The 18,659-nt window shown below is 41.1% G+C and overlaps 1 protein-coding gene across 2 annotated transcripts in view; it reads left to right on the forward strand.

Moving 5' to 3' along the window:
• Window positions 1-359: 359 nt before the first annotated feature.
• Window positions 360-18,659, forward strand: part of ror2 (receptor tyrosine kinase-like orphan receptor 2) — a 136,342-nt gene continuing 118,042 nt past the window's right edge. For both annotated transcript variants that reach the window (XM_041897353.2, XM_041897354.2), the window contains exon 1: window positions 360-757. In XM_041897353.2, coding sequence (XP_041753287.1) covers window positions 670-757 — 88 coding nt within the window. In that variant the 5' untranslated portion in view covers window positions 360-669. The remainder of the gene's footprint in view (window positions 758-18,659) is intronic.

The following is an 18,659-nucleotide window of genomic DNA, read 5'->3' on the forward strand; positions in this document are numbered from 1 at the left end:
AACAAGCTTATATTTTGGGTTCTGATGGGAAACGACAGTTGAATTAAAGTTCATGAGGATGTATACGTTATAGTCTTCAAGAATCAATGGGTATATGATTAATTTAAAAGTCCCAAAATGTATGTAGCGATCGCATATTTCGCCTTTAAGTGTTAGTAAAATCATTGTCAAAAAAAACGTTCGTTGATGGAGGTATCGACCAATGATCCACAAAGTAGCCGTCTCAGAAACAACGTTGCACGTCAAGGTTTTTAACTTATAACACATTTCACACATAGATGGCGCAACTCCCACTAAATACAAACCCTCCCAAAGTTGCTTCACTCCTTGGGGGAGAGTTCCATGATACGTCATGTGTGAAGCAAGCTGGCGTTTTTAACTAGGATACTTCGGGCAACAGTTAAGGAAGGAATAGCGACTCTCGACGGTCTCCTGAATGCACTGGATGAAATTCGCCGTTATTTTTCAGAAAAACTAGCTACCATAAACAGAAGTTTCGTTTATTGCACACCGTAGTTTTTATCCCATTGAGTGCTGACTTACTACTTCAGTTTTTCCCCAGCCGAATTCAATCTCCAAATATAATAATTTAAATACCTGTAGTGCATATCGGATGAGACTTTCCTAGGTCAAGTTTCATAAAACTGCACGAGTCCACTTTGTGGAACCATGGCATGGATAAAGAGTGGTGTTTTGATCAAGTTCTTCAAAAGCTTCCTTCTTTTGGTTGTCTTGGCTCCAAGTTTGAGATACGCAGGTAAGTGCTCCTTGGAATTTGCAGTTATTTCTAACTTCGTGTTATAGGCTACTCTCTGACACATTTTATGTCCATCAGTTTCTGAAGTTTGAGCAAGAGTTTATAGTAGGATAGCACATTTTCACATACATAAATATGTTCTTCTTATTGTGCGTTGCATCGCAGGGATAGGTTCTAAAAGAGCTTATTGGAATCCTTCACTGGTTTATTTTTCCTATGATTCCTGTCAGACCATTTGCAGTTATTTTCTTGTCTGTGGGAGGTTTGGATTTGGTTCAACAAGCACGTCCATTGTTGTTGGGGCAGGATGCATTCAGGTTGTGATGATCAGACCTAGGTAATTTTAAATCACCCCTAGAAGGTCCTAGTGGAACAAGAGAGGGCGTTTTCCCGTTAGGTCCTCTCATTCAAGCTAAAGAATAGAGTGCACTGTATCGGACAAGTTTAAAATGTAGCTATCTTGTTCCTGTTTTTGATTTGTATGATCTGAAATGTTGTAGGCCTACAGACTGACCTGAGGAGGATGTTTAGTGCCCATGACACTGAATGTGTCCATCTTATGATATCCAGTATCCATCTCCCATAAAGCCAAGGAATACTAGGCCTAGGCTAGGGTTGGTGAAGGTGTTAATCAGATGCCTATTTGAAAGTGATCTCTTGTCTTTGTCAGTCTTGCTAATTCATTTAGGCCCTTGGTGGGACGTGACAGATGTTGGGGTTTCCTGTTTTCAGCCTGGGTCCCCAGGTCCTGCCATTTGGTATCAGGTCAAGGGGGGTAGGACAGAGATTTAGGACCATGTAGGTCTACCTTGCATCTCTAGGTCCTTGCAATAACATATAAAATAACCTAAATGACTACCTTTAGTATAATTAAAAATGCTATAGGCCTCTTGGATTGAAAGAAAAAAAGTTGTGTAAATGATGGAACTCTTATGGAATTACTTTCAATTGCAGTGGAATTTTTACGACAAATCAAGCTAAAGGTTTCGCTCTTTCCACCCGGGGTGGTTAATTAGTTTTTACAATATCCGTAACTTATAGGATACTGGTCATGCAGGCTTTTTTTTTTTTTTTATGGCTGGCGCAACAGTTTCTCATCCAGGGGTTTGGGTATAAATAGAATAGAAGTGCCTGTTGATGGGGGCAGCAGGGCTTGGCCTGGGGAGGTATGTGAAGGGGGTGAGAGGGGGTAGGGGGTATCTACAGGAGGCTCACCTCTTTTTTCCCCCTCACTCACATCCCATCAAAAGGTGTTGGGGGATATTCAAGCAGGCCATTGACATGGTAATTGTTTCAATTGCTAATAACCGTCCCTTGAACCTACAGGCCTATAGTCTTTACAGTGGAACCAAGGAGCATTTTTCCTCTAAAGAGGAGTTGATTTTTAGAATGCGAATGTGTTGAGGCTGTCATTTAGCCTTGAGTTGATGTCTATCCCCTTCAACTGGAATGATTATGCATATATTGTGTTTGAAATGCACCCTTTGGATGACTTTTCTTGAGAATACATTATTTACATTAAAGGCTTTATGGGTGGCCTCCTTGTATGTTCAGGCCATGGCAATATCCAGGTATGTCAGCTTGGTGGTAACTGGTCCCCTTTATTGACTTCTAAAACAACTTCTTGTTCATGCATCTTTCTTTTTTCTTATTTTCTTTCTTTTTTTTTTACATCACAAGCGAAACCATAACATACATTTTCCAGTGTTTCTCCCTCCAGTGCCCAACCTTAATGCAGTTCGAAACTTGTTAGTAACAGCAGGTCAAAATGATTGACGTCTGGCCCTTTTCTGTGCAGAGTAAACCGACCATGCTTTCTGTTCAGAGTAAACCGACCATGCTTGGCGTTGCAACGAGGTGCCCTCTAATTTACTGATTTTTAATTAGATTAAAAGCATAATAAACACATCTGTCATGGTAGGGTGGATCACTTATATGTGGTTTGTAATACCAAACAATAGCTTTTACTATGATCACAACACACAACCGGTGATGCCATTAACAGAAGTGACTCACGTGGTGCCTTTTTATTGAGGGAACTATTGTAAGTAGTCGCAGGGCAGGGGACTGGCAGAAGAAAAGTTACAGAAAGGGCAGGTTTGTCTTATTGCTTTCTCTTTTTACTGCCTCCACTATCAACTCTCCCAACCCTCTCCCTTTCCTCCCCCGCAGCTGAGCTGTGAAGTGAGGTGAGAGGTAGTGGGACTGGACGTGGTCGAGGAGTTAGCCAGAGTTCAGCCAGCTAATCTAGTGTTAACCCAGGCCGCGGGTGGAAATCTTCAAAGCCGCTCCCTGCTCCAGGTTTCCCCGCATCTCAACAACAGTTTTGATCCCCCCTTCTTCATGATTCATCATATTTGAGCCATGCCAATAGCATAGCTAGCAAAATTCAATTTAGGCAAGCTTACATTTGTTTTTCCTCTAGTACATTACAATTTGGCATAGTTAGGCCTACCTTTGTAGGCTTGGCAGCTCTCCTAATTGGCATAGTCTAGATTTGGATATTTATATAAATGTTAATCTCACTGACTAACTCAACACATGACGGGGTTTCATATCAAAGTGCCCATAGGGAGTAGTCCAGTGTGCAGAGAAATTGTCTCCTTTGTTCTGAAATTACCAGTGACAACTGGTGACAACTGTGAAGAAACTGACATGATAGTTGATGTGTTGATGTACACAGCACTCCCCTCTAGCAGAACAGGAGCGAGGAGAAAGATTGGATAAGATATCGACTCATCTCTAAATGTGTTCAGTGTATTATTTGGCTGTGAATTTCAATGAAACATTGAAATGCTATGTTTCACTGCGACTGAGCAGCTGTCACACGAAACCCATGCAGATGTGCGTGAACGATGACATGCAATGTCAGAATAGAGAACACAATATCAGAATAAAGAACACATTGTGCGTTCTCAGAGGTTGTGATCAGTGGTTCCAAATCTATTTGCTCCGTTTTTTTCCATAAATGCTCATCCCGAATAATAAAAAATCCAAACACAGAAACCTCAAGACTGATCAAGTACGGAACTTTAACTGACCTATTCTTAAAGTCTTAGAATATGAGTGCTTTTCTAGGATCAGTTTAGCCTTTTATATCATAGTGAATAAGATTTACATGGACAGGGAGACCTGATCCTAGATCAGTACTCCTGGTCTGAGACTCTTTATGAAGAGTCTCCCGAGTGGCGCAGTGGTCTAAGGCACTGTATTGCAGTGCTAGTTGTGCCACTAGAGATCCTGGTTCGAATCCAGGCTCTGTCGTAGCCGGCCGCGACCGGGAGACCCATGGGGCGGTGCACAATTGGCCCAGCGTCGTCCAGGATAGGGGAGGGAATGGCCGGCAGGGATGTAGCTCAGTTGGTTGAGCATGGCGTTTGCAACGCCAGGGTTGTGGGTTCAATACCCACGGGGGGCCAGTAAAAAAATAAATATATATATATATATATATATAAAAAAAGAATAATGTATGCACTCACTAACTGTAAGTTGCTCTGGATAAGAGCGTCTGCTAAATGACTAAAATGTAAATACGGGCACAGTCGACGCATCCCAGGTGGATTAATTACCCAGAGAAAGCCATGCTGGTTCGTCGAAAAGCGACTCTTCTCAAGCATACCTGAAGTTGTGGGAGAAGAGCTCCATTTGTAATCAAGGGGCCCTGGCTGGAAATGAGATCTCAGCATCACGTCATTAGATAATCTGACACATGTGGAGAGCGCTGAGAGATGCCAGGATGGGGAGAAGAGACACTGAATAGAGAGGGCTGATCTGCCTCCTGTGAGTGCAGGTGGAGCTTTACGTCCTGCTATTAGAAGACACATATGTAGGATCCCAACTAGCCTTTCTTGCTAGGCTTCTAGTCATGCTAGCCACTAGGAAACAATAGGAAGTCTAACCCCGTCTGTTGTCCAACCCCTGAAACACAGTTAGGTGTTGTCCATGAGATTTCAATTTTAATCGGTTTTGATATCAAATGAATTTAAAGGCATGCTAGTCTGTAGGGCCGGGATGATACCGGTATCGCGATACTCGTTAGTATCGTGGCAAGGAAACAAAACACGAAGTGGATTTAACAGCCCTAATGTTGGAAACAAACATCATTCTGTTGTCATCCAGAGTCACATTTATGTATTTTCCCAGCTATACAGTGGCTTGCGAAAGTATTCACCCCCTTGGCATTTTTCCTATTTTGTTGCCTTACAACCTGGAATTAAAATGGATTTTTGGGGGGGTTTGTATCATTTGATTTACACAACATGCCTACCACTTTGAAGATGCAAAATATATATTTTTGTGAAACAAACAAGAAATAAGACAAAAAAACTAACATGAGTCTGCAGAACTATTCACCCCCCCAAAGTCTAAACTTTGTAGAGCCACCTTTTGCAGCAAATACAGCTGCAAGTCTCTTGGGGTATGTCTCTATAAGCTTGGCACATCTAGCCACTGGGATTTTTGCCCATTCTTCAAGGCAAAACTGCTCCAGCTTCTTCAAGTTGGATGGGTTCCGCTGGTGTACAGAAATCTTTAAGTCATACCACAGATTCTCAATTGGATTGAGGTCTGGGCTTTGACTAGGCCATTCCAAGACATTTAAATGTTTTGAGTGCTGCTTTAGCAGTATGCTTAGGGTCATTGTCCTGCTGGAAGGTGAACCTCCTTCCCAGTCTCAAATCTCTGGAAGACTGAAACAGGTTTCCCTCCATCATTCCTTCAATTCCGAACAGTTTCCCAGTCCCTGCCGATTTATAACCCAACCCTGATCTGTACTTCTCTACAACTTTGTCCCTGACCTGTTTGGAGAGCTCCTTGGTCTTCATGGTGCTGCTTGCTTGGTGGTGCCCCTTGCTTAGTGGTGTTGCAGACTCTGGGGCCTTTCAGAACAGGTGTGTATATATACTGAGATCATGTCACACTTAGATTGCACAAAGGTGGACTTTATTTAACTAATTATGTGACTTCTGAAGGTAATTGTTTGCTCCAGATCTTATTTAGGGGCTTCATAGCAAAGGGGGTGAATACATATGCACGCACCACTTTTCCGTTATTTATTCTTTTAGAATGATTTGAAACAGGTTATATTTTTCATTTCACTTCACCAATTTGGACTATTTTGTGTATGTCCATTACATGAAATCCATTTAAATTACAGGTTGTAATGCAACAAAATAGGAAAAACGCCAAGTGGGATGAATACTTTTGCAAGGCACTGTAGCACACATTTACATACAGCAGGTTTTTAAAGGACCAAAGAGTTTAGTCTGATTCATGTTTTCATTTTTACAGTGGAAAAAATATTGCGATACTAGTATCGTCACATCCCCACTAGTCATATGTTAGTGAGGTTTCCCCTGGTGTAACTGACTACATTTCTTTTATCTGAAAAAAATATTCCATGCCCTCTGTGTAATTCTTGCATTCAAATCAGTTTTTCAAAATAGAACCCTTGCTCTCTCACTCTCTCTCTAAAATATGTATTTATTTGTGTCAGTCATTTGTGTTCTCACACCAAACATTTTACACAATGCGCTCATTTTACTTGGTGTGATTGACAGCCATTACCCTCTGTGCCAAGCTTGTTCTTGACATTTTAGAGTTTTCCAAGCCATGTCGTTGGATGACTAACGTCCGTGGAATTTGTACTGACTCTCAAACTTATGATTTCCTCTGGCAGTTGGAGGGCCCTTATTCATCCACGCACCGCATTAAAGCCACAAAGTAACATTTTCTTCGGGCCACCCAAAGCACAGCTCCGGAATAGTCGCTCAGAGCTGCGGTCACGGAGTAGAGAGCAAGCCAAAGAAAGGCTTGATACAAACTAACAGCAGTCCTATTGTATCATTCATTTCCCCCCTTATTTCATAGAGTAACGTGAACAAACTGAAAAGTGTAACAAGACCATTGCATGTTTTAGTTCTCATCTTGGTTGTAGTTCTATGAACTTGGATGTCTTGGTACCCGTTTTGTTTGGAACCTTCAGGCTTACACGTTTTTACGTTTTTTAAGATTTTAAGCTGAATACATTTCTAAATTAGGTTAGGGCATCAGTATAACAGAGAAGTAAGATGGTAGGGGATAAAATAACATCAGATTCTGTGTACTTTCATGTAATCAGGACAGTCCTGTTTGGGTAGTCCCTCACTGGTTCTCAGACTTTCAACAAACTATATGCATAGATTTATTAAATGTCAACTGCTACTCCGTTGACATCCGTAACTGTTTATTACCTTCATCCGCCCTAGCTGTAAAAGTTGGCCTAGTTGTTGCGTGCTACAGATGGCTCTCAATACATGAAACGGACAGCATGTGTTTTAGTTAGTTGAACAGTGAACACAAGGCCTCAATCATCTCTAAATCAATTTTTACAGATTCTGTTGCCCTGGTTTTGATGGGGTTTCAGTGAGATGAGGAGGTGGTAATGTAAACCGTACAGTTCTAGGGTCACTTTACCCTTCATATCTTAAAAGGAAAAGCTCACCTTAGATCAGCTCTTAGGAGTAACCTGGTCCAAGATGGCTGAAAACCAGACTAGGAGATCCAGTGATTATGTTGAGGAAAGGGTCAGAGTCCAACCAAACTCAAAGATGAACACTGACTTTTCAGTGGAAAGGAATATTAATGTGGTTACCTTCTGTTGGAAAATTGGATCTCTCCTCTGTCCCTGGTGCAACACTAATGTGAAGGTAATTCAAAATGTTTTGAGAGCGATTTTCCCATCCTCAATCTGGAATTTTGCATGAGGTATAGAACGATAAACAAATGCAAATTTAATGTTCTTAAATCTCGCAAATCTGCTTTGCTGTACCAGTCTCCTCCAAGAATGGATCATATTTCATCGGTAGAAAACCATAAACCAAGGACGTGCCATTAATGCTGTAGCTTTAGCACCAACAGCTCAGCCTTGGTGTCTCGATTTAGTTCCCTGCAGGGGTCTAGAACTCTTGGTTGTAAATTAATGTAATTTCAACATCAATATGAGTATTTTTGTGGAGTTTCTCTCTTGTTCTGCCTTTTTAAGTGCTGTGTTTTTCTTGTATCTTTCAGTCAGATTTATGCTTGAAATTGTACGCAAAAAACAGCACTGAAATCTAAATCACAACTAATTTATTATGACTACTTTAGGACATTGTAGTCAGTGAAAATTACCTTGAGTTTCTCCTCCAAATGAAACTGTACCTTCTTGGACCTAGCTGCTATTCAACAGAAAGCCAGACTATCCATTGATTGAAAAAGCTTGCACTCTTAAAGATAATGACTTTGGTCCGTGACCTGCAGTGCTCTTTATTCTTTGGCTGGAACATTCATTGACGTCGTTGATTGAGCAAAATTATCTCGATTGCATGTAAAACAGAGCCGTGCCTATTTACCCATAATGTGAACACATCCAACTAATTGCCTTTGGTGCTACAGTGAAGGAGAACCATTCCTGCTGAGAAGGACCATAAGAAAACCAGCAGTACATCCCCTTTAGTACAGGTCAGGGTGTTTTGTGGAGGAAATTGCTCATTCCATAGCTGGTATACTTTTAATGATGTTAGAAGTTACTGTATTTACTACAATACACTGCATTCAAGGTAGCTAATCAGAAGGTCTAGAATATTGTTCGGTCGGTTCTGTCTGTCTGTCTGTCTGTCTGTCTGTCTGTCTGTCTGTCTGTCTGTCTGTCTGTCTGTCTGATAACAGTTACAGTGTGTGAAAGATGGTCAAAGCCAGGGATGTGTACAAAGAGGATAACTTGAAAATAAAGATAATGACGTAAAGCATGTCGGCAAGGAAAATGAAATCCTAGCGATCGAAATTTACATTTTAGTCATTTAGCAGACGCTCTTATCCAGAGCGACTTAGTTAGTGCATACATTTTTCATATTTACTATTGGAATTGTCTGAAATTGTTTATTTAGTTAGAAACAGGCAAGCTTGGCATTCCTGAAACCATTATTTTTGTTGAAATAAAATGTTCTCCGGTAAATTAAGCTAATTAGATTTTCACACAAATGAGCCATTTTTAATGTATAGGATTCAGTTAATATTCAATAAACATAGTACCCAACATCCGATTTGGGAAAAAGACATGAGGAATAAAAATGGTCAAAAGCCACACACGGACCGGACCACCCACGCCAATCCCACTCCAACAACCAGTATACAGAATCAGTTTGACAAGTAGTATGAAGCTGCGGCTTGGAGTATTGCTTCTCCATACACTGTAATGTATTCCCTGTGAATCTGGTGATGTTTTTTCCCTGTTCAGAGAAATTAGTAATTGAAGTCGCTTGAATTATTTATTAGGGTTGTCCCATTCTTTTATTAGGGTAGTCCCTAGCCCATTTCTCCATCAAAGTTTTGGGCTTGTAGGAAAAGTCTTCATATGAGAATTGCATAGGGATAGCCCTCTCAGAGAGCGGCCACTTGTTGGACTGTTCAAGTAGAGTTGGGTTGAAGCAATAGGTTGCTAAGAGAAGGACAAACGGAATTGCTTTCATGGAGGACTGGCTTAAATTGTATGGATGACCAAACAATTTATTTTCATCATGAGTCAAATCTATAGATTTTCTACCTGAAGTTGCAAAGGAAATGTTGTGATCTATGTAATAAACACAAGAGACCAGTAAAATGGATAAAAGAGCGTGGTGGTATAGTAGGAACAGCGGCCAAAACCTAGTTGTCAAATCCTGGTATTATCATACTACTTTATGGTAAATAATTCAAGCGACTTCAATTACTAATTTCTCTGAACAGGGAAAAAACATCACCAGATTCACAGGGAATACATTACAGTGTATGGAGAAGCAATACTCCAAGCCGCAGCTTCATACTACTTGTCAAACATAGAGAACTGATTCTGTATACTGGTTGTTGGGGTGGGATTGGCGTGGGGGGTCCATGGGTGGCTTTTGAAAAATGTTTTGGGGGGGGTGGGGGGTTCCTCATTTCTTACTCATTGGTAGGAGGAAGTTTGGTCCAAATCGGATGTTGGGTACTATATTTATTGAATAATATCTTAATCCTATAAATTAAAATGGCCAATTTGGGTGCAATCAATTAGTTTAATTTCACAGATAAAATTATATTTAAACAAAAGTATATTTTCAGGAATGGTAATCGTACCTGTTACTAACTACAGAAACAATTTCAGAACAATCTGTCATGGTGGGTGTCGAAATCCTCTTTCTTGTGCTTTTTGAGGTGGGACGACCCTTTAGTTCAGGGGTGTTGAACTCTTCCCATGGAGGGCCTAGTGTTTGCGAGTTTTGGCGTTTTCCATTCTATTAAGACATAGACTACCAGGCGAGGGAAGTTCCTTACTAATCAGTGACCTTATTTCATCAACAAAGTACAAGGGAGGAGTGAAAACCCGCAGACACTCGGCCCCTCCGTGGAATGAGTTAACCCGCAGACACTCGGCCCTCCGTGGAATGAGTTAACCCGCAGACACTCGGCCCTCCGTGGAATGAGTTGGACACGTGCTGTAGCTAGCTGGGTAATGAAGGTGTGGCGAGTGGTGACTTCCATTATTGTCCGTCACATACCTGACCAGCTGAATCCAAAGGGATTTTACTGTCCACCCACCCCAGCACCAGGTGTTCCCAAGAGCCCAGTATTTCCTACACTGATACTCCAGCTCTGTAATAAACATGAAAGCTGTGGGGCAAGGGGATGGACACTTAAAATGCAGGAATGTAATAAAAGAACGTGAGACGATAACGGTGGCGTGAGAGATGGGGATGGATTATTTGAGGTCCTCACTTGGCGTGAGGAATTTCCCTGACTCATCCAGCAGTGTTTGGTTCAGATCCGATTTGAGAAGTTTGGAAGATGTTTTTTTTCTTCCCCCCCTTCATAGTTTTCAATAAGGATTTTTAATTTAAACAGGCTGGCTTTCTGGAGTGTTGCATCAGATATATTTTGAGAGTTAACACATGGGGCAAGGAAGGAGTGTTGAGCTTATAGTTAGTTTTGGCCTTGTAACGATGCCAAGTAGACACTCGTTGTCCCGTCTTCATTTTTTGACAGTGTTTGAAAAATGGATCCGCTCTCCTGTTGACTTTTTACTATTTATTTGACCACATTCCTACATGGAGTGTGTTGAGTATTTCCCTGAAATGTGGTGTCATGCCATATTAGTGGTTTTGACCGTCAGTGAGACAAAAGGAGAATGTGAACTTAATCAGGCTGATTTCCTAAGTTAAGTTCAAGAGGTGAAGGAACATTTTGTTAAGCGTGGCTTTCTTTGTTTAGTGTTGATTTGAGACGCTCCAGATACAAATTACTATTTTATTTAGGACGTTAGCTCAAATGTCATAGTTATTTTTGCATTAGTTTCTTATCCAAATGATATGATAAAGCACTTTAAAAGTGTAATTTCATAAAACTCCTCAAAACAGCTTCTTCAGCTAATTGCATTTGCTCTGACACTTGCACTTACCAGAACTGATTTCAGTGAACCCTGAATATTTTACAGTAAGTTTCTTAATATGTCCTAATCAGATTCCATATGGCACAAGTATTTTCACTTCTCATGGGATATGGATGAGTGTTACAGCTTATTTATTTAAATAATATTCATATGTGCCTGCCTGGCCGATCTGTTCCTAATCTACCTCGTAAACAGTCACAGGACGATGTCTCATGTTTGATAGCACATACTTCCCCAACTGTGTAACCTTGTTTAAAGTCAGCCGCCAGTTTTTTTTTTTTTTGTATTTCTGTATATTTCTCTCTCCAGCCCGGGGCTCTTGTCTTGGCTTCCTCCCCTAACTTAATTAAAACAAATGGGCCTGGTTCCAAACACGTGCACTTCTCCACTGCCTCCTTTTGATCCTGACAGTCTCCGCAGTGAAGTGAAGTGAATAAAGCTTAGTGACCAAAAATGATTGAACCGGCGCAACATCCCAACCAGGAAGAACCTTCAACCTTTGTCAACAACCGACAGTGACGTTTCAAACCATGTGTAACCTAAGCACTAGCGTACACACAACCAGTGAAAAATCAGGATAGTTCGAATGTTAAACAACCCCAAATGAGAACACATCATTCTTCTTCCAAGTGGATCGACCCTGTCCAATTTTGTTCCCGGTGTTTTGTTTTCCTTTTCACGTAAGAGTTAAAAACAGTCTCCCGCGAACGTACGGAAATGACATGTGCGTAGTGGGGGGTTTAACAAGCCCCTTAGATAAAGTCTGTCCCACTCACACAGATGCTTTGTTAATCATAGTTTGGTGACGGAGGCCAGAGGAGGGAGCCAGGGAATGAATGTGGGAGAAATGTGCCCCGCTAGCCCAAATGCATTCACTTATAAAGCTTTGTACTTAATGAAATATGCCCTTTTGCAATAAGAGCATAATTCACTACAGGAAAGATGTACTCAAGGTGCATACTCCCTCTAACTGTCAGGATAAAGGACATGAGTCAGACAAATGACAGTAGATGTACTCTGCATGCCACGTTCACTAATATTGAGGGTTTGTGTCCAAATCAAATGCCCTTCATCGGTAACAGAGCACAGGTGACAATAAACTCTGTTTAGCACTGCACTAACTTAATCTCGAAGCCAATAAAATGTAAATGCAACATGCCATAAGGAGATGGTCCCACTTCACAGCTTTCATTCCTCGCATCATTTATTATCTTTGTCTTTTAGGCATCCAAATGGCCAAGGCTTCAAAGGGCAGCGCCTCCATTTTACGAGATGGCCATTGTTGTTTTAACCCAGCCACTGGGATGAAGTTACCGTGCTTAAGCTACCTTGACGATGAGGGCGAGTTCTGTTGCTGGGGAGATAGCATCTGAATCGGTAATATGGGGGAGAATGCCATTTGTACGCAGACAAGCGATACGATCTCGCTGCAAATGAAAAACTACAGACACACACAGCCAATGTGTTAGCAACACTGTAAACGTGCTGCTCTATTCCCATTTACGGCATGTTTATCACAATGTTGAAGAGCTTTCTCCTAATGTCTGTTGTCTGAACTGAACTGAAGTAGGCCTACTAGCCAAGGTCAGCACAGTGAACGATTAACTGGCTTGATTGATGATTGATTGGTTCTCCTTACTCAGAAATGATGGTGGGAAATACAGGAAAGAGATGCACATAATAGAGAACTGTTATTAAAACCCAGCGTGGCTTCATACGCCAGAACAGGAGCCAATTAGACTGCTGACAGTTGAAGAGCCCATACTGTATAATACAGCCATGTTCAAGAAACCATCTTAGACTTTTATAACGCTTTTTCTGTAACAACCGATAATGTCTCTTGATGCTTTTATGTTTGGTGCTTTATGGACGAATGGGAGCAGAAACGAGATGAGACATATGCTTCTAATTAAAGACCTCCGCCATCACTCGTTCCTGATGTTATGAGCTGGGAGGAGGAGCCTGTTGGGTTCTGATGCCATGTTTACAGTCCCCCCCCACCCTCACCTATTTGCTGATTAGAATCAGCGTTTCTGCCAACGCTCTGAGAGAAGTCACCAGCCAGGAAAACTTTTTTTTTTCTCCACAAATTCCTCCTCAATTCCCACAGTGAAATTCCAACTTTCAACCTGGGCTCACCAGTAAGTGGTTTGATGAGTCGATCATCGTTGGGTGTTTGGATTGCCACCGCTGCCCAAAAGCTAAGTTTCCACTGGTGGTCTCCGATTAGATTACATTAGAAAAGTTAGCAGCGTGCAATTACCCAGAGTTCCTCTCTCCCCTCCCTAATTAATCAGATACAGATGACAGGGACCATGTTTTCTGAGAGCTTGGTTCTCATCCAATGGGGTTTCAGGTGTGTGTGACATCATTAAATACTGCATGTTTTTAGATGATTTTGATGTTTGGAGTACGGCTCGATCTCCTCTTGCTCTGTTTAAGTTACTCTTAGCCGGCAGGAGCTGTGTATGGAAGTGTTTGTTTCAGTATTAACGTCTTAGTAACACAAACACAACAAGCCCTTGGGCAAGAAGCAGCATCTGACTGTTGATTTTACTTTTCGGACTTTCTGTGTTTTATTTTAATCACATCATCTGGATTTGAAGATGTTTCTGAAGGAAATAAAGCATCCAGTAGCCAGTTAGCCAGAAAACGCTAACATCCGGTTTTCAGCGAAACAGTATTTTCAACCTAACTTCAGATTCCCCTGAAAAACGCCTGCTACGTTAGGTTAGTAGCAAGTAGACCGTAAAAGCATGTATGGGGTGGCAGTTACAGATTTACTTAACATTTTATAAAAAGTTATAAGAAATTCAAACTTGCTCATAAATCATGCATCAACGTCAATGATTTGAAGGGCTGTGACAGTCTTGGGAATTTTGGATGACGGTAATTGGCCAGCCAAAATATGTGCTGTGATTTGTTGATTCAACTTGACTAACATTACCAAAAAATTAATTCCGTTGCATGAGCCAGTTAACATAATGTGATTTCAACATTCTACATTACCATGGAAATTATTGCATCACAATATCAGTCAGCCATTGAGAGTGTAACCATAAGTTTACCAGTCAAAATGCCAGGATTAGAAGTTCCAAGCCCATTCTACTCGTTCTATTTCTATGTGTGCTGCTGCTGCATTGTGGGTGGTGTTGCCTAGGCAACCGAAGACTCTTTTGCTTGTTTCAGCAAGGAGAGCAACAGTTTCATTGTGTTGGTAAGAGTACATTTTTGGTCCATAGTGCACAGCCTTAAAAAAAGAACTAGAAAAATACATTTCCTGAAGAAAATGTGGTGTGCTTGTTTTAAAGCATTTATGGTTTTAAGTTTTGAAAATGTTAATGTTTGTAGCTGAAATTGTTAAATAGCGGTATCATTTAAAATGTCAACCACTTCGTTCTTATTTTATTTATTATCAATAATTATTTTACCCCCTTTTAAAATGAATTATGCGAGAAATGTCTGTGGAAACGCTTTTTAATGCGCAAATATTGATATAATAACCATCATTCCTAAGTAAACTTGGAGTCACACGATGGTCCTCAAACTACGACTCGTCGGGAAAGCATGCAGTTTATTAGGCTACAGATACCATAAGACATGATGAACTTCACAGGGTGGTGAAAGTCGAAGGTGATGAGCTTGACGCTCCTTTCCAATAAATATCGAGGGTCTTATTCCGGTGACGTGATCATCGATGCTTGGCTGCAGTTTGACAAAAAAAAATATATATAATCTTGCTCTTTTGGCCATAATAATCTCATCATATAGGCTATACGTGCGCTCTATCCAACAGTACGCAGATAAGCAATAGATGGGCTATATGCGAGCTGTTGTCTAGAGCGCTCATGCCTGTGCCAGAGGGGGCACACTGGCAACATAACGCAACATTTGTTGTGAGAAAACCATCAGTAGAGTTGAAAATGCGATGGAAACTTAATTTAACTTTTTTTATTTTTTTATTCGCTACATGGGAATTTAATGCAAAAGTTATTTTTATGTGCACTACGTCATCACACACAGCCTTTTTATCCGCCAACAAGTCAATTTGATGTAAACACAATCTCTGGTGGGGAAATTTGCATATTGTTTTGATGTAGATTTTTAGAATATTTGCATGAAAATCGGTCACCAATTGAATGGAAACCTAGCTTATGAGAGAAACCTAGAGTTGTGCTTTGCCTTCAGAAAGCACACCTAATTATGTTTCTCTCTTGGTAGGATAAACAAGTTTGTAGGATGAGAGTTCTCCTTTTAACCACGCTTGTTAAAATAGAGCATAGCTATAACTAGTCCTATAGCCCTGAGTCCCCCCTGGACCTGACAGCTCCTTATCCTGAGATTGTAAACCCTTTATAGGAAGTTGTATAATTTGTTTACAGATTAGATTAAGATCACAATGTCTTGCATTATTGTCCACAGAAAAAGAGGTGGAGCGGAGTGCGACGAGAGGGTTGAACTATTAAGGAGGCAAATACAGGGGGACATAGTTATGTAGTCCTACACGTCTGCATCCCAGCATTGGGGCTGGTGTTTTAATGGACCAGTACACTTCTGTCCTCAGCCCAGGGTCCATAGCCCTGTGACCAGTCAACAGAGACACAATACCAACCAATGGCATGTTTGCCTGGTTATCCAGACTCCTTGCTCCGGACAAACACTACGCCGCGTCCACGGACGTTAGTTTCTTCTCTGCAATGAGTCTGGATCTGAGTACCTCCCCCGACCCTTCACCGAATACCAACACATTCGGGGCCTTCTGATTGGTCCAAAAACCGATTGGAGTTGGGGCAGAGCCAGAACCCACGTGGGTAAAACAACAGTTAGAATATGTGTCATTGACTTTTGATTGGTTGGAGACGGTCCAATCGCCGATGACTTTGTTTTTTACAATAACCCTCGTGCCCCTCGTCACCACAAACGACTTCAATGACGGCAGTCTCTGACTAAAGTATATAGCGAATGACAGAGCAGCGGAATAATTGAGTTTGAGTCGTCAGGCAAATGGTATGTGACATGCACACACAGATGTAGGCGAACACTCAGCAGACTGTAAAACCCAAGATGCCATGTGAGTAGTGTATGTGTGATTTTACAAAGATCCAGTACTTCTGTTTATGTGCTGTCTGATCCAGTTGAAGAGCTTGGTCATTATGCTGTCTGATCCAGTTGAAGAGCCTGGTCATTGTGCTGTCTGATCCAGTTAAAGAGCCTGGCCATTGTGCTGTCTGATCCAGTTGAAGAGCCTGGTCATTGTGCTGTCAGATCCAGTTAAAGAGCCTGGTCATTGTGCTTCTCATATCAGTCTCATGATGGGGAAAACTAGATGAAACCATACTTGGTATGATCTGCTTCATATGAAATTGTCAAATATGATCATGTTACTATATTTCAAGATGCCACATGTTGAACTAGCTGCATAAATATCCCCCATGTGCAGGAACACTTCCCTCCTTTTAGACCGTCCCGTTACACTTATATTGTAGGATTTGAAACATGACTAAGATCTTAAACATTTCACTTCATTAATTCCTCTTTCCACAACATGTAGGCTACATTCCAGCTTGATTTGGCACCTAGAGCCACAAGCGCTTGTATTCTTTATCCACCTGTCCAAATCGCTTATACGCCAAATACCTCCAATGTGTCAGACCGTTTTTCGTCTCTCATGAAGGAAAAGGAAAAACCCTCAATAGCAATTTGATCAAATTATTTCAACAGCCCAGTCAGTGTTCTTTTCCTATTTGAATTCTAAAGTTGTCTCTGATGCATTGAGAAGGTTGAAGCCTGGGGTTTGAACATGTGGTCTCTAAGCCTACCTGTTAGAATGAAAAGCAACGCAAATTAAATGAAAAGGAATACCTCGACTCACCTTTTTTTTGTTGTTGTGGTGGTGACTAGCCATAAAGGTAACAATGAACTAATTGTGAACAGTCATGTCTCTCCACCTCCTGGAACAACGTCAGTGGTTAAGACACCCCTGGCTGGGTCCCATTTGAAAGGGGATGGGAACCACAGGATGAGTATGACTGACTGTTTTTCCAGACAGAACGTTTTCCTAAATTCCTCTTTTCATACTGTTGGGTGGTAACTGGGAGCTACACTTCACACATGGTAAATATAGCTTCTCTTTTAGGAGGAACCCCCAAAATGAGCTCTAAACTTGGATGAGGTTCTTTCACATGCATGCACCGTAGGTGGCAGGTAGCTTAGTGGTTAAGAGCGTTGTGCCAGTAACCGAAAGGTCGCTGGTTCTAATCCCCGAGCCGACTAGGTGAAAAATAAGAAAGTATACATGTTATCATCCATGAAAACCAAGCGGAATCTTGTGAAAACATATGATTGAAAAAGAAAGTTGATTATGTATTATATTAATTATAATGTTCAGCTCATAGGGTCTCCTGCTAGTCTTCTGTAATGTTCAGCTCATAGGGTCTCCTGCTAGTCTTCTGTAATGTTTTTTTCTTCTCTTGCTGTCGTCTGGTGGTCAAACCAAGAGTGTTAAAACAGTCTGTCTGGACAACCCCTCTCTCTCCCCGTCTCTGTCTCTCACCAGTTAATGTCACCTCTCCCGGTTCTTAATGACACCTACCCATGAGCCCCCTCTCTTTCCATTTACTGTAACCAGCCCACTGAGCATTGACCGACACTGGATGTCCATGGACGTTGAAAAGTAGTTGAAATTTGGTCAGTCCAAATCTGGATCAATCATAGACGTCTGTTTCACAAGTTTGGACAGCACAGTACTGTACAGTAGATTAGAGTTTAGTACACTAGAGTACAGTATAATTTACTTTATTGTACTGAACTATACTCTACTGTACTGACCTATACTGTACTTTACTGTGTTGTAATGTGATGTTCAAACTTGTGAAACATAGACGTCTACGATTGGTACAGATTTGGTCCGGTCTGGACCAACCAAATTTGGTCTTGTTTGGGGGTGGAGTTCATTAGAATAATAGCCAGTGCATAGAATAATACCCAAATATGCAAAGGAGCATATTACATTTTTCTACCTATTCAGGATACATCACCATGAAGAGAATGACTTTCATAATAATGCATTTCTGTGTAATACAGATCAGGGATCCATGATGGAATATCTACATAGGCTTACAGAGGCCCATTATCAGCAACCATCAGTCCTGTGTTCCAATGGCACGTTGTGTTTGCTAATCCAAGTTTATCATTTTAAAAGGCTAATTGATCATTAGAAAACCCTTTTGCAATTATGTTAGCACAGCTGAAAACTGTTGTGCTGATTAAAGAAGCAATAAAACTGGCCTTCTTGAGACTAGTTGAGTATCTGGAGCATCAGCAATTGTGGGTTCAATTACAGGCTCAAAATGGCCAGAAACAAATAACTTTCTTCTGAAACTCGTCAGTCTATTCTTGTTCTGAGAAATGAAGGCTATTCCATGTGAGAAATTGCCAAGAAACTGAAGATCTCGTACAACGCTGTGTACTACTCCCTTCACA

Source organism: Coregonus clupeaformis, chromosome 15 (assembly GCF_020615455.1).
Source record: "Coregonus clupeaformis isolate EN_2021a chromosome 15, ASM2061545v1, whole genome shotgun sequence".
NCBI lineage: Eukaryota > Metazoa > Chordata > Actinopteri > Salmoniformes > Salmonidae > Coregonus > Coregonus clupeaformis.